This window comes from Lathamus discolor, chromosome 4, assembly GCF_037157495.1.
Source record: "Lathamus discolor isolate bLatDis1 chromosome 4, bLatDis1.hap1, whole genome shotgun sequence".
NCBI classification, from domain to species: domain Eukaryota; kingdom Metazoa; phylum Chordata; class Aves; order Psittaciformes; family Psittacidae; genus Lathamus; species Lathamus discolor.
Window position 1 is genome coordinate 113,679,841 of NC_088887.1, and position 27,092 is coordinate 113,706,932.

The 27,092-nt window shown below is 41.5% G+C and overlaps 1 protein-coding gene across 8 annotated transcripts in view; it reads right to left on the reverse strand.

Moving 5' to 3' along the window:
- Positions 1-16,181: 16,181 nt before the first annotated feature.
- The window catches only part of YAP1 (Yes1 associated transcriptional regulator), an 87,188-nt gene continuing 76,277 nt past the window's right edge, over positions 16,182-27,092 (reverse strand). For all 8 annotated transcript variants that reach the window (XM_065678698.1, XM_065678700.1, XM_065678697.1 and 5 more), the window contains 3 exons: positions 23,971-24,101; positions 20,899-21,011; positions 16,182-20,300 (listed from right to left, as the gene is read on the reverse strand). In XM_065678698.1, coding sequence (XP_065534770.1) covers positions 20,062-20,300; positions 20,899-21,011; positions 23,971-24,101 — 483 coding nt within the window. In that variant the 3' untranslated portion in view covers positions 16,182-20,061. The remainder of the gene's footprint in view (positions 20,301-20,898; positions 21,012-23,970; positions 24,102-27,092) is intronic.

A 27,092-nucleotide genomic window follows, 5' to 3' on the forward strand; every position in this document is an offset into this window, starting at 1 on the left:
CACCCTGATGCCAGAAGACGTAGCCAAGTTATAAATGTGTTTTTAAAAAGCCTCAGCTCACGTACTTCAGCAGAATCTTGTCAGCTTGGCAGATGAATTTGCAGGGGGCTGTGTCAGCAGCAGAGGGCACGCCGTGTCCCCGGCCAGCTCCCAGGCTTGGCCGGACTGTGGCCATTGGGCAGCAGACTGGACGCTGCCTGAACCCAGTTGAGTGCTTCCAGCCCCGTGAGGGGCAGCCCTTTCTGCAGGGTGCCCAGGGTGCTGCTGCGATGGAAGCATCAAGGCTGAGGGTGGATGTGATTGGGAAGTGAGGCTGAAGTGGCAAGGTAGAGAGGCACTTGGATTGCAAACCAGCGAGAATAAAACCGCGATGACACAAGGAGCTGGAAAGCAAATGCTAGCACCCCAGCTTAGTGAAGAGCCCAGGACCTGAACTGGGATGACTAGTGGGACTAGATGAGCAGGCAGGAGGAGGAGGAGGGAGAACAGAAAGGAGAGGGGAGAAAAACACCTTAGTGATAGCTACCATGTCCTTTCCAGAGCCCACAGCAGAGCTGCGGTCACTCCCTTGCTCTTTCACCAGCAGAAAACCGGAAATCAGCCGGCATGTACGGTTCTTCCTGCTTGCAGGGGCTTTCCGCACAGGCTGAAAACCTGTCGCTCCTGTTTCTTGCTTAGATCTAAAGCCTCAATTCTCCACCAGGGAGACGCATTAGCACTTCGCCTTGGTGAAGCACCTCAGCCTGGGATGAGGGCAGACTTCTCTGCTGTCTGTCATGAGTGCTTTCTCCTAATGCTGTGGGGGAGATGAGGAGTGAGACGTGGTGCACAGGCAGGCGAGCTGGCTGTGCTCCCTTCCTTGCTGCTTGGGAGCGGAGAACAGCTGTCGCCAGGCTTGGCTGCACGGAGATGATAAAAGGCCCTAGTACCACGAGTTGCCGCAGGCCCTGGAGCAAGACGTGGAGCAGTTACAGAGGAAGAACTTGAAGAATGGGGAAAAGCAACGGCCATTAACCGTATCCCCACTCACATGTCCTAATGATCTCCTTCCGCACTCAGCTGCCAGCCTCCCCTCACACTCACGCCAGCTCCTCACTCCAGTGTTTTCAATCCCCACAAAACTAAAGCTCTGCCCCAGTCATACCAGCATGTCCTTGTTCTGCACCTCAGCATCATCCCAGCACCATTGCCACTAGTGCCCGCTATCCTTCAGGCTTTTTATCCCCAGTATCATCTGAGTATCCCAGCACTCTCCCAATAACTCAGCCCCAGTGGCAGCACCCAGGAGCCCTTCAGGCTCTTGCATTACACCCTGTTGAACGCAATGTAGCCTCTACAGCCTCACACCACAGTCATCCCCACATGACAAGTGATGCTGCTCACATTCAGATTTATCTGTATCATCTTGGATGTCTGTTCCTACAAGAACTCCCATATCCCCAGTGATGCCCTAGCCTCCAAGGTCTAGTTCTCAGTGTCATCCCGTACACCTTCTCCAGCTGCTTTCTATCCTCCGTGTGAAGGGAGCTGAATGCAGAGACCTCACCAGCAAAACAGCACAATACTTTCTTGGCTTTCTTAGATGCACTCAGCTCAGTCCCAAGGGCTGGGGTTCCTCCCAGCTGACCTTAGACACCCACATGCAGCCAAGTGAGCTTCAGTTTCCTTTACAGTGGATGGAGATAACTGGGCACTTTTAGGGTACCACTGGTCTAACTCAGTTTAGACATTTACTATGGCTGCCACATAAGCACCGTTATCTCTGTAATCACTCTAACTAGAGACAAGGATTAGCTCAGTTTAGATATGTCCCTTGTTGACTTACAGATTTTGTTGAGATGACTGCATGCCAAACAACATTGCATATTTACCCTTATTTCTTAATTCATGCTCAGTGATCTTCATTTACCTTCAAAACAACATTTCAGGTTTCCAAGTGAGTGTCCTATGTCATGAGCTTGCCCAGAGAGGGGGGCTCAGCAGCAGCACCCTTGGCTGATCGATGCCATCAGCACACAACAGTACCACACCACAGTGTACCACACCATACGTACCGTACCATACCATACCATACCATACCATACCACCATACCATACCATACCATACCATACCATACCATACCACCATACCATACCATACCATACCATACCATACCACCATACCATACCACACCATACCATACCATACCATACCATACCATACCATACCATACCACACCACACCATACCATACCATACCATACCATACCATACCATACCATACCACCATACCATACCATACCATACCATACCATACCATACCATACCATACCATACCACCATACCATACCACACCATACCATACCATACCATACCATACCATACCATACCATACCATACCATACCATACCACACCACACCACCTAGTGGTAAGAGTTTGGATCTCAAAACATGGTGTAGAAAAAAATTCCTAACAGTTGAGCCCAGAGGTGCCAGGGTGGTGAGCAGGAATGAAGAAGAGCAGGAATAAAGAAAAGATACAGGAATGACTCTTCCACTATTTCCATCCTTGTTTCTAGAAAGCTGTTCTCAGCTAGGCATCATTTGGAATACATTTAAATGGCATTTTTTGTTAAGGTCAGTATGTTCCAGTTTGACCGGCTTGATCAAAATGGGTGAGAAGTTACAGAGACTAGAGAACAGAGGTGGCAGCATTACACACTGGAGACGTCCAGGTGGGCTCGTGTCTGGGAATCTCTGGGCAGTTTTATGCATTCAAAATGATTATGTAAGAAATTGAAAGGCTCCAAGAAGGGCTGCTAGAGTGCAGAGGTTTGAAACCAGCTTCACACAGGGAGTGTTGAACAAGCTACAGGTTTTCATCTCAAAAACAGAGAGGTCCAAGGAGAACAAAGATGAAATTTGAATAGGAACAAAGTAACCAGGAAACTATTGCTCACCCTCTCTTCTGTTACAAAAGTTAGACAACACCAACTGAAATTGGCAGGGACCAAGTCCAAGAGAAGCAAGATGCAATGGCTGCTTACACAACAGTTAACCAGGCAGAGAGCTGTGTAACTAACTCTTTGACACATGAAGCAGTGAATAGTGAAATGCTTACCACCCGTCCGGAGAGCACTCAGGGCTCCTACACCATACACACAGAGTGCAGTCTGTGGTAATACTTCTGTGCTCTGGACTTCAGACAGACCCATGTACATGTGTGTCTTCCTGCGCTTGAAACCCATCTGCTGTTGGCCACCGTGGGCAATGGGGTACCTGCTTTGGCAGAGCTTTGCTTCAGGAAGGGAAGATGTTCTTAGGGAAAAATCTGTGCTTAAGTACGAAACAAAATCCAGACACCAAGCACAGTGTGCAAAGATGGAGATGGTTGTTTTTGGTTGATCTTGAGCAGTTGTTTTCAAAGCTTTACCATAGAAAAGCTTTTTTGTTTTTTTAATTGTGCACTGAAACAAGACAATCTGAAGTAACATCGTCTTTCAAAAATTAACCCTGGCTCCAAGCTTCTTTTACATAGTACAGGTTACTCATTCATGGAGTATTTTCATTATATGCTTCTGTAGTGAAGACAATTTGTAGCCGTATTTATTTGAAGGGTCTATTACAGTGAATAAGTATATAATAGATACGAGAACGCAGGGTAGGATTGCCTGGCAGCCTTCAATCTATCATACCCATGACTGGTAAGTTGGTAATCTTAACATTGCTCTTTGTGGGGGACAAGTAATAAACCATATAATCCTGAGGTAAGGCTTTCATTGCCTACATGGTACTGAATGGATCTATTTTTCGATTCCATTTAAGTCCCAAGTGCTGCCAGAGTGCCGAAGTTTCAGTCAATATGAGTTTTCATATTGCAAATATTCTTTGTTCAGTTTAAAATGGAGCTGTCACTTAAATCCGAATGCACAGTGTCCACAGCCTTTCCCTCAGCAACCAGGCGGGTCACCTTATCGTAGAGGGAGATCAGGTTGGTCAAGCAGAACTTGCCCTTAATGAACCTATGTTGACAGGGCCTGATCCCTCCGTTTTCCTGCACGTGCTTTATGATCTCATTTAGGATCATCTGCTCCGTGACCTTCCCTGGCACTGAGGTCGGGCTGACAGGCCTGGAGTTTCCAGGGTCTTCCTTCTTGGCCTTTTTGTATAGAGGCATCACACTGGCTGACATCCAATCCCCCAGGACCTGCCCACTAGACCAGGACTGACGATAGATGGTGGAGAGTGGCTTAGCAAGCTCCGCTGCCTGCTCCTCAGCACTTTTGGGTGTAACCCATCCAGACCCATGGACCTGTATATGTCACCCACCTTCCAAGGTGCTTTCTAAGGCTCCTTCTCCCTTTTGTATATGGGCAGGCAGTGGTTTGCCTGGGAGCTGGGATGGAAGCAGACCTAACACCCTCCAGCAGTTCATTCCCTTCTTCATGTACAAATGAATAGGGAAGGCGGAAACTGAGCCAGTTCTGGAGATGCAGCAGCTGAAGATCCAGCTTAAGCTGCCAGAGATATTTCCTCTTTATTTACTACTGCAGAACAAAATCCAATTACCAAGGATTTGATTAACCTGTCATAAGAAAAAGAATCATTTGACCTGGAAGGCCAATGCTTTTCTTTGTATCACTACAAATGACACATCCTTTTGCGGTTTCAACACTGGTGGCATGAAAGTTTTACCAGTTAAAAAAGCTGAAGTGACCACATTAAATTTGTAGGTGTGCACCATGAACAAAATAAAAATAGCTTAGGATGCTAGAATCATTCCAAAGCAAACACAACCTAAAAATAATGAAGCTAAAGTTAAATGTAACAGAAATCAAGATCCAGATATTAAGATCCAGGAAATCTAAAGCTAAAAAAAACCCTACTTTGCTTTGAATCTTGAAAAATTCATTTCAGGATCATGAACAGTATTCAGATTGATAATGAGCTGGGATGTCTTTTATGTCTTATCTATATAGTTCCTTCTGTTTGAGATTCTGGCCTTTACAAATGTTGAACATTGAACATTTATGAAGCAATTAAGCATTTAGAAATGGACATTCCCATTTGACTGTTATGGCTAGATTGCTTTTTAGGAGGCAAAGGAATGAGGACAAAGGAAATTCTTCAGTCTAAGACAACATCAGTTCTGAAGTTGAGCACTGCTCTGCTTAGGAGAATTTTGGTTGAATAATGAAATTTTTAAACAAACCCAAGAAACATAAACTACTGTTTGCTTCACACTTGGTAGAACTGCCATTCAAGCACACAATAATCTTTGACGACATCTCTTCTGGTTTTCAAAACATCAGCAAGAAGATATTCAGGTTGTACATTTTGGGTCCGTGTTGATGTATTACCTGTTCAAAACTGGCGCGATTGTTACCAGTACTCCTCAGAAAAGCCCCAAAGTTTCTGAATTGCTGTTAGGGGCATCTTACTCACCCTGGGGTCCATGGTTTGGTGGATGCATTAGCTAACAGTGCTGTGTAGGATACACTTCCTTTTTCCTTTTTAGGCAAGCAGCTTGTACAAACTCCATCTCTTTAATAATTAGTTATCAAGTATTCTCTTAGATAGTTTCTTACATAGTTTTTATCTATCTCAGTTTTCCATAAAGGTGGGTTGAGGGGGCTGTTCTGTTTGGGAAAACAGCAAAATTCACAGAGTCTGATGTTTATGGACTCTCCTCCCTGAGGCAGCCATGAGCCCAGAAGCTGCTATTGACACAAATGCCACAAAATAAGGAAAGTCAGCTTCAGCTGGAGAGCAGCCATTCTCAGCCAGTTCCAACAGCTCTAGTGCCGTAAGGACCTCTCACCAGGGGTTGGCTGGTGGCTTCTCCAAACCCATCAAGCCAAATCTGTCAGTGCACGTGTCTTTACAGACCTCCTAAGATATTCTTCCTAGGTATCTTAAAAAACCTAAAAGTTCCCTTGCCGGGATATAGCAGTGCCACAGAAGACCAGCATTTTGGGGGGATCCCAAAATCCAGTTGTTACTGGATTTAATGGGTTAGTTCCATTATTCTTTCAGCTGTGTGGGTTTCTGAGGACTTTGCCAGGCAAGGCTGCTGGAGCCTGAGACACCAAATTCCTGCCGGGACAGGAGATCCCAGGCTTTTCTGTACAGCGCCCTATGTTGTGGGGGACCTCTGCTGAAAGTGCGAAGCATGGAAGGCTGTTTGAGTATCCTCAAACAGGCAGGACCCATCCTGGCAGGAACACGGGTGGTTCGCAGCAGATTGGCATTGTAGCATTTGGATTACTTTTCAGTTCCTCATAGAGCTTTTAACACAAAAGTGGAATTTACACTGCAAAGGGAAGGCTAAAAACATGGAAGCGTTCAGCAAGCAAAACTGGATTCAGTTTGTCGGAGGTCTCATACGCAGGTCTGTGATTTACTTTAGGTTGGAAGCAGAGTTTAGAGTTCATTGTCACGGCTGTTAATTACGTTGTGCAGAGCTCTAAGCTTATTTAAAACTGTAGCAGACAAGTGTAATTTGTGTGTTTAGGATCAGAGTGATTCACTCAGCCACATGAAAACCCATGGCCTGCACTGGCAGGGGGACAGCTCGAGCTCTGCTGAGAGGGGGCTCTGCTGGTGTCAGCTTCAGCTATTCTCTGAATTATTGAAAGCCAAAACCAAGGGGGAAACTGAAAGTAAAAGATGTAAATTAATTATTACTATAAACTGGGGGGAAATCCAGCTGATGGAGAAAATCGCTTTTAGAGGATGCACCTCCTACTGCCCCCTCAGCTGTGCTTCAGAGTAAGTTTTTCTTCCCCCAGGCAGAAAAGTAAAACAGGACCTAAATCAACAATTGCATTATTAATTTTCAATTTATGGCATAGCAGTGGGTCTCCAAAAGGATGCTGGGTTAGTTCACTCAGTAGAATCATGCAGTCAATCTGTGTTTGCATTTATCCACATTCTGGAAAGCTGAACTTAATTCAGTGTGAAGTTTTAACTATAGTCACATTTTGATGATTGAACTGCACCCTGGGAATGGGATTTATATACATGTCTGACACCTGGCCATCACAGCCTCCACTAAAGAATCCCAGCTGAGGTAACATAATGATTTTCAGGTAGGTGATGCAGAGAGTCCACATACCTACTGAATGGATGAATCAAGCAATTCACCTTTCAGCAAAAACATTTTAAGGAGGTTTTACAGGATTAGTAAAATTAATGGGAAATAACAGATGAATGACTTGTGCTCTCATTGAAGTAATTGTCCCAGGCATGACTGCATGCTTACTTACGCTTTTGCAACCATGCTTTTCGTTACTGGGACTGACTACAGATTTCTGCTTTCCTCGTCTCACTAGATAGAATGGCATTGACAGGTTTATACTGAACAGCAAATGTGATTGAGGAACACCCCGGGGAGAATATGCCAGGGTCTGTACTACCTGTGGTATTTCATTGCTACACCCGTGAGTTGATTTAGTAGCGTTTTGCTCCTCTTTTTTGTAGAAAGAGCTGCATAGAATCTGAAGCAGCATCAAGCCCAGGTACCCTCTGGGCAGATGAGAGATACTGGGATTGCCTGGCAAGCCAGAGTTTCATGGTGGATGCAAGTGTTGCCAAGCCTGTGAAGGTGGCACTGTTGACAAGCTAGGCTCCAAGAGAAGGCACTTGAAATACCTCTACAGAAGAGCAGGGCAAGTGCACCTTGGCTCCCAAGGAAGCCTTTCTGGGCCAGGTTTTCACTATTTCAGGAAATATTTGGGTAGCTCTTAACCCTACCTGTTAGCTTGCAAAGGAAGGAAACCTTGAAATTACTTGATAAAACAAGTTACCATCGTACTGGGAAATTAACTCTACCCGTTTCACAGATGAGGCATGTGAAGGGAGGAGGTTTGCCAGGAGCCTGTGCCCTATTAGAGTTCAGGGTTTGGCTGTGACCCTGTGCGATACTGCTGCCCATCCACTCACCAGTGACTACCTCACTAGTCAGATGTATCACGTTACTGGTATCGCTGTTTGCCTTTCCACGCAAAGCAAACCAGAAAAGCTGGCTTGTATAAAGTGACTGTATTTTGAATCTTTTCCGTATGAAGGAATCAAGAGAATCAGTGCATGTTGCAGATCAGGCATCTGCATTGCTGGCACTGGCGTGGGGTGTCACACAGTTAACCTCAGAATGATGGTGTGTTGTCTTTTGTGCAAGATGGAAGCACACAGGAATCACCGAATAGTTAGGGTTGGAAAGGACCTTAAGATCGTCTAGTTCCAATTCCCCTGCCATGGGCAGGGACATGATTTTCTTGTAAATGATGCAGAGACTCCACATACCTACTGAATGGATGAATCAAGCAATTCACCTTTCAGCAAAACCTGGTTGAGTGGATTTTTTGCTGTGTCTAAGGAGTTCTCTGCTAACTAGACTCAAATACCGCTTGAAAGGAACCAAGTGTTCCCATCCCCCTATCCAAAAATAGAAGGGGGAGAGACAATACTTCTTCAGGCATCTGCCAAAATGATAAGGGAGATGAACAAAAGCCACTCCCCTCTCCGAAGCTCTGCTTTAAGCTCACCAACATGCTGCTTCACCTACTCCAGTGCTGACACTGCTGATCCCAAGCTCCCAAATGTCCCACCCGTCAGTGTGGGGCAGAGGGAAGCAGCAGTGCTCTCTTGTCTGCGTTTTAAAACAAAGCCGTTGGGGGAGGAAGGGGGGTGGGGAAATGCCGGTGAACATCTGAAGGAAGTGACATCTCTTCGATGGTATCACCTAAATTGGCGTGCCCAGGCTTGAAACTCCACCTCTAGCGTGTTGTTCCCTCTACATTTAGGTCACTGAAGTACATCTCCAGGGAGGGCTTGTCTCCTGAAAGCTTCAAGATACATGCACTGCTTCCTGTCTCCCTAATCAGCTGTGCAACAGGGTAAATTTAGAAACAAAAGGCAGCGCAGCAGCGCTGGCAAATGTGTTTAGTGCACATTAAAACCTGTTTTGGAGAAGTCAGAACAGGTCGTGCATGTCTCCAGCTCAGGCAGAACTGGCAGGCTGCGAGCAAAATAATAAATGACTTGCATACATTTAGCACCTTTCATCTGAGGGAGCCTGAAGTATTTTACATAACAGGAGTTATCGCCTACCCACCCATGAGCAGGCACCTGCGGAGGCCGGGCTGCACGAGCCAGATGGGGCACAAGCATCCTAGTGAGGCAAGTGAAGACTATCACCTCCCCTATTCAAACACGCAGGAGGAATTCAGGTGGGCACATGAATTAGCCAGGTTGGGATTTAGCCAGGAAAACTGTGTGTGAAATAGTCCTTGCTTGGCAATAAGTACAGTGAATTATTTAATAACCCTGAGCCAAACACGGAGCATTTCATCTTAACTGAAATGGCTCCAGAGTCCCAAACAGATTTATATTCCAAAAACATTCTTTTTCAAGTCCTATGAAGCTTATTTATTCAAGGGCAGAACTGCAAGGAAGACCTTCCTTAGTAGGGAAAAAAGATACCATAAAGAGAAAGCTTTGAGGTAAAGGGGGTGGGAAACACGCCACTCCCTTAAGGGAAATGTATTCCAGTAAACAAATGATGTATAAGTCTGCAGGCCATCATTTTTACCACAGTGCTCTGCACCGGAGGACGTGCATAAGACTGTTTCATTAGAAAAGACCACACACTTCTGCTGCCGGAATTTTTCCCCTTTTACCCAGTTTGATGCTTTTGTTTTTGCCAAGACTGGTATCTGGGCTTAGCTTCAAGCTCATCAGTAGTTCCCTTAGATTTTCAGCCAAAAATACATCTTTTCCACAAAGGCTGGATGATTTTCAGGATGATTTTACTTCTCTGCAGGAGGTTTTTCTCCTACTAAGTGGGAGCTGTGCTCAATCTATTGCATCTTGGCCACACTCAAACTCGGCTGGCTGGGTTAATTCATAGACAGATTGAACACATGCAGTACATTTAGTTAGAAGACAGATAGCACTAAAGCACCCTTTACCACAGTGGAAACATTTTGTCCAGTATGTTAAAGCACTTGAGCTTAATTAAAGCATGCAAATGTTTTCAGTAGAAGAAAAGAGGACTTCTTAGGCAGAGAAAGAACTAATGTTTGGAAACCAAAACTGGACAAATGTAAATAGCTAGTAAGGTGGGGATTTTTCCATTTGTACACCATTGGTGTGACTGTTGGTTGTAAGGAATTACCAGATAAACTGAGAGTCAAAATTGCCCCTCGCTGAGGTGTTTGCCTTCACTAACCACAAATCACAGGAGGAACTCAGGTTACTAGTTGAAGCAGAGGTGGAAAGTGTCCCTGGCCTGAGACTCTGGGGACCTGCCTTTTCTAACCTGGTGACTGAGCTCTGACAATGGCCCCAGTTCTTTGAGACGCTGCCTGGGAGCGGACCTCAGAGGTCGGCTCGATCACCTCGCCCGCCGAGACTGGGTCAGCTCCGTCCCATTCCTGAGAGATGTTCGTCCAACTTGTTCCTTGAATCCTCCCAAGGCAGAGCTAAAGCAGCCTCCTCAGCCCCCCCAGCAAGGCACCCGGAAGAGTAAAACATTTTCCTAACCTAAAGTGTACTGTCCTGCTGTGTAACTGACGACTTCTCCTGTGCTCTGTGGTTAACAGATTCCTGGTAGCAGTTGCTTTTTACTTGGAGATCACCTTTAACCATTTAATTAGCTTTTCTCTAGACAAATGGCCCAACTACAGGAACCTCATCTCCTCACCAGTACTCTCCTCTGGACCGTCTTCAGTGCATGCCTTTCTTCAAATGCTGTCACCAAAAGGCTGACTGGCACTCCAGCTTCTCCTGGATACAAACCAGTGTAGAATTGCTTTGTGTCTGCTGTATTTGCATTTGTTCATCTCATGAGAGCATATGCATTTCTGTAACAGCAAAAAACAGACAGAAAAATTCAATTTTGTGATGTTCTCCTGAGCCACAAAATCAATTTTATCTACTGAGCTACCTGATCTTCAGTTCCTGTAACTGCCTGTTTCTGAGCAAATACTTGTCTATTGGTCTTCAGTGGTTTGCCTCCATTTTTCCTTCAAGCACTTCACTGTCTGATCTTGTCTTGCAGCACACTCGGAGCCCCTCCACATTTTGTGTATTTCAAAATACAATTCACAAACACATGCAAATGTATTAATACTTACAAATGCACAAACTGGAACATCCCTGCTGAGATCTGAGTACTTCAATAACAGGGAGGGTACAGCATACATTTTTACAGGCAACACAATGGAAAACGAGAAAGAAAAAAAAAGAAAAGCCTAAGAGAGTGGCCACTGGAGTCAGTGCTAGCGGCGTTTAGAGCACTCAGCTTGCCTATTATGGGATACAAAAATCTCCTCTTTGTTCCAGTAGCAGACTGGGTCCTATGCAAACACAGCACGCAGTCCAAAAGGCTGATTCGAAACCTAAGGTCACAGGCTTCTGACTTCAAAAGCACCCCGAATCAGCTTCAGATGCATGGTCATCAGCTCGTCATCTTATGTCCCAGTGCTACAGCTCTAACAAAGAAATACCTAGCAACAAAAGTCACAGCATAGAAAGAGTTATACTCAAGTGCAGAATAAATCCACATGTTAATACATTCTAAAACACTCTAGGCCCACCCATGGAGGCAGCTTAAATCTTCAAAAACAAAAGAAACCCCGGCAACTGTCATGGGATCTTTGGGGTGGGGAAGTAATCCAAAATCATCTTAATCTCTATTTAAAAGAATAACTCGACCAAGTAACATAGTATGCGCTACGTATCAGTGGAACATGGCACTTGGCTGCATTAGGTATCCACTAGGGGTTTAATCCTGCCATGAGCAAACATTTTGCTCCATAACATACCAGCTCTCTCTCCTTACCCATGCAAGTATCTCTGTTTGTATACTCATGCATATGACTATGCAGTTACAGAATGTGCATATGGTAGGATGCATAGTGTGGATTATGCATTATATTTGAAGGTAAACTTACGGAATCTTAGAATAGCTTGGGTTGGAAGGGACCTTAAAGCTCACCCAGTTCCAACCCTCCTGCCAGGGCAGGGAGAACTTCCACTAGACCAGGTTGCTCAAGCCAACTTTCCTTCTGTCTCATCTTAAATGCAAGAGATGAGCTCCCACAGGAGGGGAGTGACTGGCAACCCATCTTCTTTAACCTCATCCCTTTGGGCTTAGGGTGTTCTGTGTGCAAGGTGCCTTTAAGTCCCCAAAAGCCAAACTAACTTACAGGAGGCATGCTACTACTACTCCAGATTGATTTCTTGAGAGGCAGCACAGCTGAGTAACACGTGCATTCACATTCTGTCTCCTTTGTTGTGGTTTCCTGATTGCAATGTTCCTACATCACACCTAAAAACCTGAGAACTTAAAAATAAGCAATGGCCATGCAGACTATAACTGGGATGGCACTTTTATTAGGTTTTTTTCCTTATGAGCCAAGAACAAATATAATGCTCATGAGAATCTGAGTTGTCTTTAGACAGGAAATAAGATGTTTACATATAGTGTTTATATACACACACACAAATGCATGCAGCACTACTCTGTGCATATATATGCATAATGATGCAAGAATTTCCCCCCCTCGTGCTCATTATTAATCAACGTACTTTTAAATCTACAAGATTACTTTGGCTTCCCAGAAAGAAGACCAGATAAAGGAAAGCTGAATCTGAAAAACAGCTAAAAACCTAAGGACTTCGACACAAAGGTTTTCAGAGAAGGAAGAGCTGGCGCACACTAACCTGTCAGTGGTAACTGTGCATCAAATACAAGGAAATTCAAGTTAACTTGTGAGCAGCAGAGGAGGGCTTGCTTCAATCAGCTCACCCTTCCTACCGAATGCTCACGCACCAGTGAAAGCTATCATTTGATATGCAGTGACGCATTACCTGTCTGTAACGTATTTGTGGGTTTAAGCAAGTAGAACCAGATACCTTGGACTACATTGCAAAAATCATACTCCTTTGTGGTGATGCCACTTGGTAAAAGACCCACAAAATCACATCGTTTGAGAATGAATTAATAAAAAGCACTTAAATAATGCTTTACCCTCGAAGTATTTTGCAAGCATTAACATTTCAGTGCTCCCAGGACACCAGTAAAACCACACCACACAGTCCTCCTGGAACTGGTAAAATGCCACACTTAAAGGCGGAAAAGGAGGTCAGATGTGCCACTGCAAGGTGGGAGTCCTGTCTCTCCAGGGCAGTGCGTACCCAGCTGTATACCTGACTGCAGTTTAAAAACCATCTTTACCCTTTGCTTCGTCACCAATGTGCTCACTTCAAAACCGTCACCGTCTGTTAGACTTTAGCGACATTAAAAATAAAATGCAAGCAAATGTGAAGCCAGTTGCCACAAGGAAACAAGCCCACCAGATGTCTTCACTCTGGCAGAAGACATTTCTAAGAGCAGCTAAGAAACTCTGCCCTTGTACAACAGCACAGGTCTGCTTCCTTCTTGCTCGCAGGCCTCGCCACACTTCAGTGTTTCATTTTTAAGGTGATGACAAAGCAAAATCATCTTCGTGTATCATGTATCACAACAGTGAACTCCACCAGCGGAGATCACGGTTGTAAGGAACCTGAGTCTTACTGCAATCGATTTTCATGTAAAACCAGCTTGTTTTCTGAGCCATGGCTAGTATAGGGATGGCAGGACCTTGGATACCGATAGGACTGTTTGGGTGACAGGTTTTCTAGCAGCCTTGCCACTAACTAACCTGCAAAGAGAAATTTCTATTTCTATTGCTTTTCATCACAGATTAATTCTTCTGAGGAATCTATAACCATATAATTACCAGATCCTGAAAGGCAGTTTGCATGAGCAAAGACCTTCTAAAGGAAAGTCATGTCTTAACTGAAAAACCAAAGTTAAATAAAGGAAGCCATACAGTTTTACATAGTGCTGTATGTAGATCTAAACCCCAGGGCTTTAAAGCAGCTGTTGGAGTCCCGGATGGGCAGGGTTAGAGGTGCTGGCTGGGACAGGTGCCGGTCTAACTAGCCAGCAGGCATCTCACAGTTACTGCCATTTGCTGTGAGCTATTACCACCTAAGTCATGCAGTTTTTGCAAGCATGGGTCTGGGATTCTGTCATACACACACATGACCAGTATCTCATTTCAACTATAGACTTTGAAAGTCCAGAATTACAGCTGAACCTCCAGGTCACGCTCCTCAGTGGTGGATGATAGGTATGAAAGGATTATATTGCTTGGTGAGGTCTGCAAAGGGTCACTTGTCAGCCAAGAGAGCTGAGACAATTGTATTTGTGTGCCGAACAATGAAACTATGAGTAGAAGACTGCATAAAACTGGTACCTCTAAAAAACCCCACTGTTAACTCAGGTTGAGGTGCTGGTTAGGAGCATAGCACCATCCATAGGCACAGTGCCCCTGCTATGACAGAGCTGGCTACAGGAATCGAAGTAATGAGATAGGAAAGATAAACTTTTCGAGTCTCTGGGAATTCAAACCAGAACAGGAATCTAACATCATTCGAAAAAATCATGCTTGCCAATAACCACCCTGCAACAGTGGCTGGGCAGCAAGTGTGGAGTCAGACTAGCTTCTGCGCTGTATTACAGACTTTAAATGGTGAGAGCTGAATTCCAGAGGAAGAACTCTGCTCTCCTTTGGGGACCAACAGCACCTGGCGCTACAGTCCCAGTCTTCAGATAATAGGCAAACAAAACTCACAGGTGGTAAATACAGTAATTCAAAACCTGCTACAGGAGCTCAGAAATAACATGGATGGGAGAAGGAGAAATGGCATTTCAGGAAGATCCATCATACCGCTTATATGGAGCTCTATTTTGTTGTTGCGTAACAAATAAAAGCCTCTTGGAGCTCCTCCTGACTTCCTCCCACCTTTTTTTTAAAATCACTTGCTAATATGGTAACAGGAAAATACACCAAAATTATTTTGCCTCTCATATTCTAATACAAGCCAGTTTCATATAGAAAATACTGTAATGAGTGACCAACTTCATTCCTATATAGAGAAAATACCGCCAGTCAGTAATCACCTGTATGTGTAGCATTCAGTTACAATCTCTGTCAGGAGAAATAGAAATCGTGTTTTCCACAAAAACCCTAGGCAGCTTTGTCAGATGTATTGGTATTCATACATTTCTTATTCAGCATGCTTCCTCAATCTGTTTTCTTTGGAGAAAACCATACTGGCTTTTTTTTGTTTCAGAGACATTAAGTACTGGATACAGTGGTTGGCACAAAGCTCTACCCTATTGTCTAAAGACAATTTGTCATTTCATGTCAATCCAAAGCTCTCATGCTGCACAGATGTCTTCCTATTTCAATGACATCTCAGTGGGTGTGGATAACTACTGTTAGCAGTAAGTGGTGACAACAAGGGGCAAACAGCACACCTTTACTCTTCAGCAGGGACATATATAAACTATGGATACTGACACTAAAATTGATGGCCCCACTTTATCTCACAATGAGTTTCCGGAACAGGAGGTGCCAGACAGATCATAGCCCCATCTCAAGTAATTATTTTGTTAATGATCCTAGTTGAAAAATGGGTTTTTTAGCTTATAATGTGCACATCAGCACAGGGAAGACTCAGTGCTTCTGAGAAAGCACATTTCTGGCTTACTGAAACAAATACTTTTTTATGTCTAACTAAGACTTGAGAATATTTCAAAAGGAATTGCCAAGTGAACCTGCAACACCTGGACCAGATATCCTGCTTTGCTGGAATAGCCTTTATTTAGGGCTGCCTCAGAAGGTCACTCATACTTCAACTACTGCCATATGTCAACTTATAATTGTGAGAAAGCGGTATCAGCAAATAAAATCAGAGCCTTGTCATGCCCTGGCACTGGCTTTCCAGTGCACCACACCAGGTCCAAGGTGTGATGTTAGGTTTAAATTTAAAGGATCCAAGTGACTAAACCTAGCTATGAACTCAGGAATAAAACACAAAGTGATAGAAGCATCAAGCCCTGGATCTCTAACTAAGAAAGGACACAATGACACTGAATTTCACAGGGCTGAGGCATTTCAGTGCTGAATAGTAACAACCCGCTAAAATGCAAACAGCGTATGACTGCAGCCATCATGAAAAACATCTTTCAGAATTTCTGGTTTACAGAAGATTAATGAATACTGTCAAGATTATTTTACACTGAAATCTTCAGACACTTTCAAGGTATGTCGTTACATATTTCACCATTCATAAGTCAAAACTTGGAAATGAAAATAGTGTGTCTTTATTGATAGTCTGCCACAAATTATCATATAAACTTAAGAGTTAGCCAAAAATGTATCTGCTACGTGGGAAGATCCTGAACACTGCAAGCATTATCTGCAAAAAGCGGATGCTTTCTTACAGTAGGTAACGGATATTCTGTTCCCAGCTCTCACTCTAGTGCCATATGCAAGGACTGTTTCACACAAGCTGTACGAGGCTCAGCAGCATCACTGTCTCTTCAATATTGCAAACACAGAGATGTATACTTTAGTGTTAAGCCTTCGCTGACTTCAGCAGCTCCCTTGTCTCTTAGGTGAGCCTGGGCACAGTGTTTGCAGGTCTGGAGTGTGACTAAAAAGCAGTGACAAGGGGGATGCGAACAGATGTACTACAATAGGAATTCCAACAATTCAATGCATCCATCTCACTGAAGGAAGTCAGTATCTTTACATACTACTGGATGTTAAAAACAAACAAAGACGTTTAAGCACAAAGTATATATTTATACCAAATAAAACAACTGAAAAAGTATTACATAAAGAAAAAATAATGTAACAGAACATACTAAGTACCTAACTTACAGTCATGCTCATATCTAAAAGTAACATTGGTAACTAATATATATAATTTTTGACAAGGGTGCATTTAAGAGTTCTCTAACATATAACATTCTAAATGTGGAGAGTATTTTTTCCAAGATACAGAACACACATTATTTTACACAGGCACACCTGTTAATTTGTATAAAAAACATGCTTGTAAGTGAAAAGGTCACTTTAGTACTAATTTACCACCTGTGTGAAAGCTATGTAGTGTTAATCATGTTGAAACCATCTCTTCTCCATTTGCATTGGTGAGCGCCAACACTGAATGGTACAATATTTGATCCGTATAGTTTACTGTCATTGCAACCTGTTGCCAAGCAGTAGCCCTGCCCAGGTGTTGAACAGCACAGTATTGTACAGCCCCATCTGTCTGCATATAGTGTATTTATAACTAACAGCTATTACAATTATTACAATGATTTCTGTTTCAATATATACATCAGTATAAAATACTACCCCAAACACTTTTGCATTTCAAACGATTGTAACCACTTCATCAAACAATGCGTTTGCAGAATTAAAAAAAATAATAATCCAAATTAGTGTTGATTGCCAACATTACAGCATCTCTATGGTGTGTTTCCTAATAAATGAGAGAACGGAAATGTATTAAAATCAATTAAGTATCACAAAACATAGTTCATGTTAGAGCAGTTCAAGGATTCCCAGTTTGTCAGTATCTACCCTAAGCAGTGCTACCCAAATACAGTATAAGCTGTTTAGTGTTTCTACAATGAGAAGAAAACATTCAAATATTAAAGCTGTGACAAACGCACAAAAGCAAGGAAAGAAAATTTGTTCTGTACTCCCTGCTGTTGTAGCAAGGTACAGCATGTCAGGAGTCTGCACTCAGTGCATCGTATGTGCTATTGTACCTGGACACAACTGTGGAAGACAACTGAAATGGAATCAACTCTGAATTTCCTTGCTGTTGTGGTTTTATGTCAGACCATTCAAGTTCCAAAAACTTAGTGTCTTTTTTTTCCTGAAGGGAAGAAGAGAGAAGAATTCATAATGAAACTGTAAAAATACTACTAAAACCCCTATCTTGGACACAATATACTGCTTCAGGAGCTACTGTGTCATTGCACAACATAAGTGGCCTATTAATCACTGAATTATTGGTGTAGCAGAATATATTTGTCATTGTGGATGTGTCTGGAAAACTGGTATTTTAAAACCTGCCTGTATCCTGTAACAAGCCACAAACAATTTTGTGTATTTCAAACACTAAAATCCTTACATAAAGTAGTAAATGTACATTTATAGCGGCAAATTTAAAATCTCTCTGCCTCTGCTGCTTCAGTTTTTAAAATGAGACTTGATTCAGAGTTTTCATTCTTTACATTATCCTAAATCAGAACTATTCCTGAAGCATTCAAAATCCAAATGATAATAACAATATGGGGGTTTGGTTTGTTTTGCTGATTCATTCCTCAAAAAATAATCAATGTCTTTAAAAAAACGCAAAACAATGAACCCCCCAAAATCTCTCCCCAGGAGAAGTCCCTGCTAGCTGAGATCTTTTTCCAAAACCAAGTTCCATGATTACAATATATTTATAGTCATGTTAAACACCCTTGAAAATAAAGGCTCATATTGAGGATGGTGACAGGCCCTTAGTTATAGAGGTGTTAACTGGTGACACTGTTTTTCATCAGAAAAATACCCTAAAACCCTACAATACTTCATAGCTTATACTGAAAGTTTGATTCATGCTCATTTTGTTCATTTAAAAATACTCTTTGGAAACTGTGTCAACTCCTGCAAACAACTTAGTGATACACCTTTTCCTGTTAAAATAAAGATAATTCATATTCACCTCTACCCCATACTAAGCTCTACCACTAATATACAATTCATTACCTGCTCACATCACCATCTAACACATATCTTTACATTCTTCTACATATAGTGTCCAGGGCTTATTTTTCACCAAACAGAATTTGATATCTATCACATTTATGATTTTTCTTGAGGATTTGTTTTTTGGTGTTCTAGCCTTTTCATTGCAACTTAAGAGTGGTATTAATAGTTCACACTTTTTCCATGCTAATTTATGAGAAACTTTTAATAGTTTTTTTCCCATTAATGATTTGAAAATCTAAACTCAGGTATCAAAACTGAAAACCAGAAGAGAGATTAAATGCATCTGTTATTTTAAAATGGTTTCTGCTACTTTACAGTATGTACAAGAATTGTACATATGACAGTTAGGATTCTAACTTTTGTATTGCTGCAATCAGATTGTAATTAAAAATCTTGCAAATAAACATGAAAAATAAGCCACTGGTCATGAATTCTACTGATTACATTCAAAGCTAGCCTTTAAAACAATAAAAAAGTTACAGGCAAAACATACTGGTTTATGTACTCACTAGCTTACCAGGCTACAATAGGCATGTTTTAAGTATAAAAAAAGCAGACAATTCAGATTTAAATAAGACTATGTGAAATCAGAAAAAACCTTAGATTTCACTAATAAAAAAAAAAAAAAAAAAAAACCAAAAGAACACCTAGAATTTACTTCCCATCCTACAGCTACAGTTAAACCAACTAACAAAAATAATCAAACTATTTCTGACAAACAAAAGTTAGGCTAGAATACGTGGCAACAATCAAAGTTCATATATGCTTCTATGTAAAATGACTCATGATTTACTATAACATAAAATATGAACAAGAGCACTTTGTGACTAATGAAAGAGTTACTAGTAGAAACACTTAATGCCAAACAGTCTTCAGCCCTCCTTTAAGTCATTTCTCCAAATCAGTATTGACTTCTTTTGACCAGATACATCATTTTTGGCTTGTCACCCCAGTATGCCGTATCTTACCACTTGCCACAGGCAGCAGGAGACAACTAGCTGAGCAAACTACAAGCAGTGACATGCAGAAATTAACTCTCAATCTGAGTACTTAGATAAAATGATACGCAAGCGCACACTAGGACAAAAGGAATGGCACTCGTCATCCAAATAGGCTCATCGTCCCTCCCCACCCCCCTTGAACAGTAGTTGCAACAGCAATAGAAAAAGATCAAGAAGATGTCTGTTCTTCAGAGTCAACTGTGGAAAAAAGTCAGCAATATACAACAGCAGCGATGGACAAGGAAGAGCAAAACAAAAGAATCTTGTTGAGTATTTTGTTCATTTACTTTTTCTGAACACAAGCCCAAGTGTGCCACACTGGCTTGTTCTGAGCTTCAGATACAGATGTCCTAATCTCCTTAGATCCTTCACAGATTCAGAATTCAGTCTCCCTGAGGCCCCTATAACCAAGTAAGAAAACTCTCTTTATCTAGCTTGGTGGCTGCCAAGACAGATTCCATGTCATTAAGGATGTCAGAGCTCAAAGCCTCTTGCAGACTTGGCATCAGTTCTTCTCCTTCTATATTCATCCCATCTCCTTCCAGTGTCCCAAGGTCCACATTTGTCCCTGGAATGGCTTCAAGGTAGTCTGGGAAACGGTTCTGATGGGACGGTATGTTACTTTGGCTGATACTGTCACCTGGTTATAACACAAAGCAAGACAGGTATTACACATACTGGAAGTGCCCAACCCACAATATATCAGGACAACTGCATCTCTTGCATTATACAGCAATGTGATTCACAGAAATCCATCAGAAAAAACAAAGATGACTGCACACAGATGTACAAAGTACATGCCCTTTGTTTCAACCTTTTCACCTACTGACCAAACTCTTTACATATCTTCGACGTAATTTATCTTGTTTTAATTTTTATGCTTAAAGGAAGAAGACAATACTGAGTCAAATGTTGGTTTAGAGCAGTATTAGCAACACTGGGTGAGATACTACTCTTAGCTCTGAACAAGCAATATTACCTAGAAAAGCAAATGGACACTCAAACTCCTTATAACAGGAGTGATACTATTTACAAGCAATTGCCCACCCTCCCAACAGAGCTACTAATTACAAGTATATGTCTCACGTATCTATCCATAATATTTCTATTACAGAACTAGAAGGAGGCAGTAAAACAATGCGGAAAGCATCACAGGTTCTCAGAGTTGATTGTTTTCATTGCAAATGGACGCAAGTGTATTTGTAAAACATGCATTAAGGATATGAACAAAACCAGACCTGTATCCATCTCATCCACACTGTTCAGGAAGTCATCAGGGGTTCTGGGTACACTGTAACTGCTCATGCTAAGTCCACTGTCTGTGCTTTCATCTCTGGAGTGATATGTTCCACTGCAACAGAAGAAAGGGAGCACCAAATTAGGGTAGTTTACCTATTATAATAAATGCTTGGTTTTAGAACCAATCCAAGGGCTCTGAAAACACTGCTGTCATGAGAAATCTCTATTCCAATCAAAAACTGAAGCCTTTGCCTGTGTGAGACATCTGAATTTTGTTTTATCCAGGCCTTTTCCAATTAAAACCACATCATTTAGATTCAATTCAACTCTATGAAAGCATACTTAAGTAGCTTTAAAAAACTGCCCGTGTTCTGCAGTTTTAAGCTTTTCACACCCACCCACAGATTAAAACCACTGGAAGCATATCACAGACATTCCCAAATTATTTGAGAAGTAAAAATTATAATGGCACACCCTTTCACACTTCTATAAAGATAAAAATGATTTCTAACTACTAATGTCCCCATGTTTAATCAACCACTGCAGTGTATTTTTAGGTCACTGCTGTTATAAATAGGAGCTATAGTTGGAACTCCTTTAGTGATTCTTCAACTGCTTCCCACAGTTGCATTACTACCAGTTCAGTCATACATGTCATGGCAAGAGAGTGCCCTAACATAAACCAAAGACTGGTACAGAGCCATCCTGTAAACAAACCCTGTTCAGAACAATCTTGTTGACAGAACAGTTAACAAAACAGTGATGACATGGGGCCTTACATGCATTTGTTCTGTTATTGCCGTCTTCTTGCCAAAGGAGACAGCAAGATCAAGCAAGCTGCAATGGCAAATTTGGGATGGGGCAGGGAAGTAGGCCAGTGTATTGAGTTTACATAGCAAGGTTTTTATAGCAGGTGGGCTGCAGTGGTGGCCTCTGTGAGAAGACATTAGGAGCTGAACCCATGTCAGACATAGCTGCTTCCAGCTGTCTCCAAAATGATCCTGCTGCTGCCCAAAGCTGAGACCATCAGTGACAGTGATGGTACCTTTGTGATAATAAAAATGTATTTAAAGGGTGAAAATATTGTGCAGCAGCATCTGGGAGAGAGGGATGAGAAAATCTGAGAGGAACAGCCCTGCAGACACCAAGGGGAAGAAGGGGAGGAGGTGCTCCAGGCACTGGAGCATATTCCCCTGCAGCCCATGGTGCAGCCCATGGTGAGGCAGGCTGTGCCCCTGCAGCCCATAGAGGAGCCCACACCAGAGCAGGTGGATGTACCCTGAAGGAAGCTGCAAGCCCAGTGACAGCCTGTGCTGCAGCAGGTTCCTGGAAGGACCTGTGACAAGGAGCCCAGGCAGAAGCAGTGAAAACACTACTGTAGATTTACTGAAACTGCTCTAATGTAGCAATTCTGTTCAGAAATTTTTCAGATGTTCTGATTATTTAGGCAGTAGAAAATAATTCAACTATCTACACTTCGGATATCTAACTTCAGTACCTCAAGTTATGAGAACTGTCTCACCAGGAACTTCATATATACCCTATAAAGACAGAAAGCATTTCTCTGATTCTGAACTGTATGAATGACAACAGGTTCCACTGGCAAGATGGAAGGTATGTTCTTGCACCAACTCCACTGAAGTTTCCTAATTTTGAGAATTACAGTAAGGACAGAGTATGAAAAATGACAAAGAAATCTCCTGGAAAAGGCAGAAAATGAGAAGAACTGAAACTAAACTGATGAATATCAATACCTGGAAAAGTTACAATGACAACACATCTTTACAGATGCAGAACCTAAGTGTGAGACATCAGCAACATTACGTTATTCAAAAGAATACAAGAAAGGATTTAGAATTGCAGCAAAGGTTTATAAATATTTTAATAGTTTTCAGTATCTAAAATTCTGGCAGATATTTAAGCTTGTCCTACTCTAAAATCAGTCCAGTTCTAACATGATGCAGATTTCTTACCTTCTGAGCAGGTTTTAAACTGTATTGATGTCAAAAACCATGGAAGTACATTGAAAGAACCAAGATTAGCTTTATGGGGTTTTCCACAAGTATAGTAATGTACCATCAATGAGAACCATGTTGTTATACTCCATGAGCACACATAATAAGCATCCTAAAGTTCAGCTAACATTTCAAGGTAATGTAGAAAAGTAGTGATGAATTCTCACATGTGATTTTCCTCTTTCATGATAGGGGATACTGAGTTGGTATCAGTTCAGAATGCTGACAAAATACAGTCCAATGAAGAACTACAAAAGTAACTACTCCAACTTAACAGCAACTACTTGATACTGCTGAAATGTTTGTAGATTCTTACTCTATTAATTACAAGTTTATGTGGCTTGGAGATTTTTACTATTTTCATCTTTTCTTTCCAGCATGCTAAGCAAAAATACAGATATAACTTATCTCAAGCTGCAGCAGTTTCTTCAAAGTTGCAATGGCTAGTACAAAGCACTTGCAAGCTGTAATTAGAACTGTATTTCCAACAAAACACTCCAGCTCAAAAGGGTTAAGAATAAAGTTATAGGAAAAAGATAAGTCTATATTGTAAAATTCTAAATCTTGAACTGAAAGACCCACGTCAAAATAATATAGCATTTAAACTGAAACATGCCACTATCTGCAGACCTAACATTAACCGAGCGAAAAAACTGCTAAATTAAATACCTGAAGTGGAGGGGAGAATAGAGAAACCTTAAAATGAACCTCAAGGTGTAGTCCTAAATGTGCCTCACAGTTCATTTGATCTCATAGCAAGCTATTCACAAATTCTTTTGAGTCAGTAATTTGAAATGACTGTTAGTCAACAGATTATGCAGAGGCAAACATGTTATGACTCTGAATAAAAAACCTTCCTACAAGTCTGAACAGACTACTTCCTCCCACAGGAGACAGCTTTTAATCCTCAACTTTTACTAGACTTGCCATTTAAGGAAAGATTCATTTACAGCTGTGGCTTTTGGCACGCACAGATGTTCAAAATAAACTATTACATGTACCAAACAGAATTTTAAATCATTTTTCCCCCCCCTTCTAGTAGCTACTCCTACAAACCTGTTAAGAAAGGGATCAGAACTATTTGTAGTCATTGTTCTCAGTTCCTGAGACATTCCAGGAGATGACACAGGATTTTGAGATCCACCGTCTTGTTCCATTGTTGGAAGCTGGCTACGGAGAGCCAATTCCTAGAACAGCAGGAGTGGGAGAAAGAAAGACCATGTTAGGCATTTGAAGGCATTTTTCAGATACAAACCCATGAAATTATAGGTAATTGATGCTTTTACTGTTTCCAGCTACAAGATTTGAATAAAATTGTATTTCTGAAGACAAGGCAAGAATTTTTACGGCCTTCAATGATAATGAAAGTTCCACCAGTTAAGCCCAGTATTAGAGGGACTTCACTGTACCTGTATTTATAGAGATCTTTTCTAGTTCACTTTAGTATCTTTTGCTAAGTCTATTCTTAAAATAAAAAAAAAAAAAACCTGTCAGCACTTTCTGACCCCTAAGATATGTCTGTCAAGCTCTGCTGACCAGCACTTTTTTCCCTGTTTCTTTTCCTCTGTTCTGATTTACTCCCTGGTTTCCTTTTTACCTTGCTTGCTTTATTCAGCAAAGTTTAGAGTCTGTCCCTGCAAGTTCCCATTCACTCCTGTTTGAGGCATGCATTTTGAAATTTGTGATTGATCAAACCAGTGATTTGTCCCATATGTACATCTCAGAGCTCCTCAAATCCCTTGAAGTTTCTCAGTAAAACCAAGATGCTGCACTTCAGAAATTACAAACCTAGACCACATATGCATTTTTACACGTCTGACTGTGCACCAACTTGAATCAATCCATCCATAAAGCCTGCTTAATGAAAGTAAGTTTTAACAAAAAATACAAATTTAAAGGTTGGTGGTGATAAGCAGCATTTTATGTAATTTCTAGTGCTCCCCTCCCCCTACCCACTTTTAAACAGGTAATCCATGAGTTACACATGTGAAAAATACAGTAATTTCCTTCAAGCAACTCTCCTATAGCATCATTAATGGCTCTCCAAGTCTCTGCTTTGTTAACGTAGAGACTAGCAAAGAAATCTATTCACTATCTTGTTACCATTATTAGTAGTAAGTGATTTCCAGGCTGTGGCTGGGAAGCTACTATCAAGCCAAACCAATCTTGTTAGTCTTGACAATACTCAGTATTTCTCACTTGTAAAATGAGAAGTCTTCATCTATTCTTAGTTATGACCCTAAGGACTACCATAGACTTTTAATACATAAAAATAATCCTTAGAATCATAGAATCATAGAATAGTTAGGGTTGGAAAGGACCTCAAGATCATCTAGTTCCAACCCCCCTGCCATGGGCAGGGACACCTCACACTAAACCATCCCACACAAGGCTTCATCCAACCTGGCCTTGAACACTGCCAGGGATGGAGCACTCACAACCTCCCTGGGCAACCCATTCCAGTGCCTCACCACCCTAACAGGAAAGAATTTCCTCCGTATAGCCAATCTAAACTTCCCCTGTTTAAGTTTTAACCCTTTACCCCTTGTCCTGTCACTGCAGTCCCTGGTGAACAGTCCCTTCCCCAGCATCCCTATAGGCCCCCTTCAGATACTGGAGGGGTCTCCAATTCTTTTTCAAAGTTGATTTAAAAAAAAAGTCTAAAGTTAATTTTATTTTCCACTACATTGTGCCAAATATTGAATGCTTCCCTACCACCTGCTTTTGTTTTCCCTTTTCTAATCTGCATATGCTTCACTCCCATTCCTGTGTATTATTATTCTACAACTCCTTTAATTCCAAGTTTCATGTCCTGTTTTAGAAGGTTTTCTAAACCCAAAAGTTTTAGACCTTTGAAGAAAGTGCACAAACATACCACTGGCTTTTGTGTTCGTCACACCCAATTGCCTGCTCCAAGTAAATCCAGTCCTCTGCTCACCACCACTTACTTGGCCACTGTTCTAATAAACAGTAACAATACTCCTCATTTCCAGATCATGGGATGGTAGGCACCTTTTAATCATTTCTATAGACTTATCCATATGATTTTCATTTGCCATTTGCTTATGTAATAAACCCATTGCTTTAATAGGAGAAGAAAAAAGAAATCCCCTTTCCAAGAGCTCCTGGCAGCAGGAAATAAAAAACCCATAATTTTCTCTTCTGTACCTGAATCAAAAAAAAGAAGTCAGTACAGAGGAATAAGCAACTTGGAAAAATGGGAAAGTTACCGTTGTGTTTTCTAAATCCTTAGAGGCCTAAGAGAGAGACTGAAGTTCCATCAATGTATGAACTCAGGTAATAAGGTAAAAACACATATAGCTCAGATACCAGCCAGCTTAAAAAAATAAATAAAAATCACACTTCACTGAAGCCTCACTAAAAAAAGCTGTACTAAACCAGGAGAGAGAACTGTATTTTGCCTATTCTTTGGCACGTACAATGAAGTGAAATATGTCTCTTTAATATTAGTACTACTTTTAGCCTTGTTTCAACAACAACATTGCTAAAAGTACAAAACTACAGCTATTTTTAGCTATTACTAAGTAGCATTACTGCTACTTCTTCAGGAAGTTCAGGAGGCAGAACTACAGCACTTCCCAATAGAAAGAATGTTATTCCATTACTCATTCAAGTAATAAATTTATGTCAATCTGTGAGTCTGAAACAGAAAGAAATTACCAAAAAAGATGAGCTATTCAGAAACACAGAACAATTTTTAATCATACCCTAAGATAAGCAAAGTTTTCTACAAGACTAAAGAACGTATTAAGACTATTCTTCCTAAAACGCGCATGTAATAGAAGCTAAACTTGTGTGACTTTAAGAATGGTCTTTCAATTTCTTCATCCTTATAAAACTGATTGTTTCCTACACTTAAACAAAAGTATGTATGGGAGTGTACAAGCCCCTCCCAGCTCCAAACAGAGTAATGTGAACTCTAGGCTTTAGTTCATGCTTTAAAATATATCCTTTATTAGAATTATTTAAAGTCTGGAGGCAAAAATAAAACCATGACGAAATCCTGGCTTAGATTTCTATTACTTGATCTCATCCTATTTCTGTAAGTATTTCAAAACTTTTTTTAAGTACCTCTGGGAAAATAAAAGCTTAGCATTCCTATTGTTAACACAAAAGCTGAATTTTAGTTATTACATAAAGATCAAAATGATCTGTCA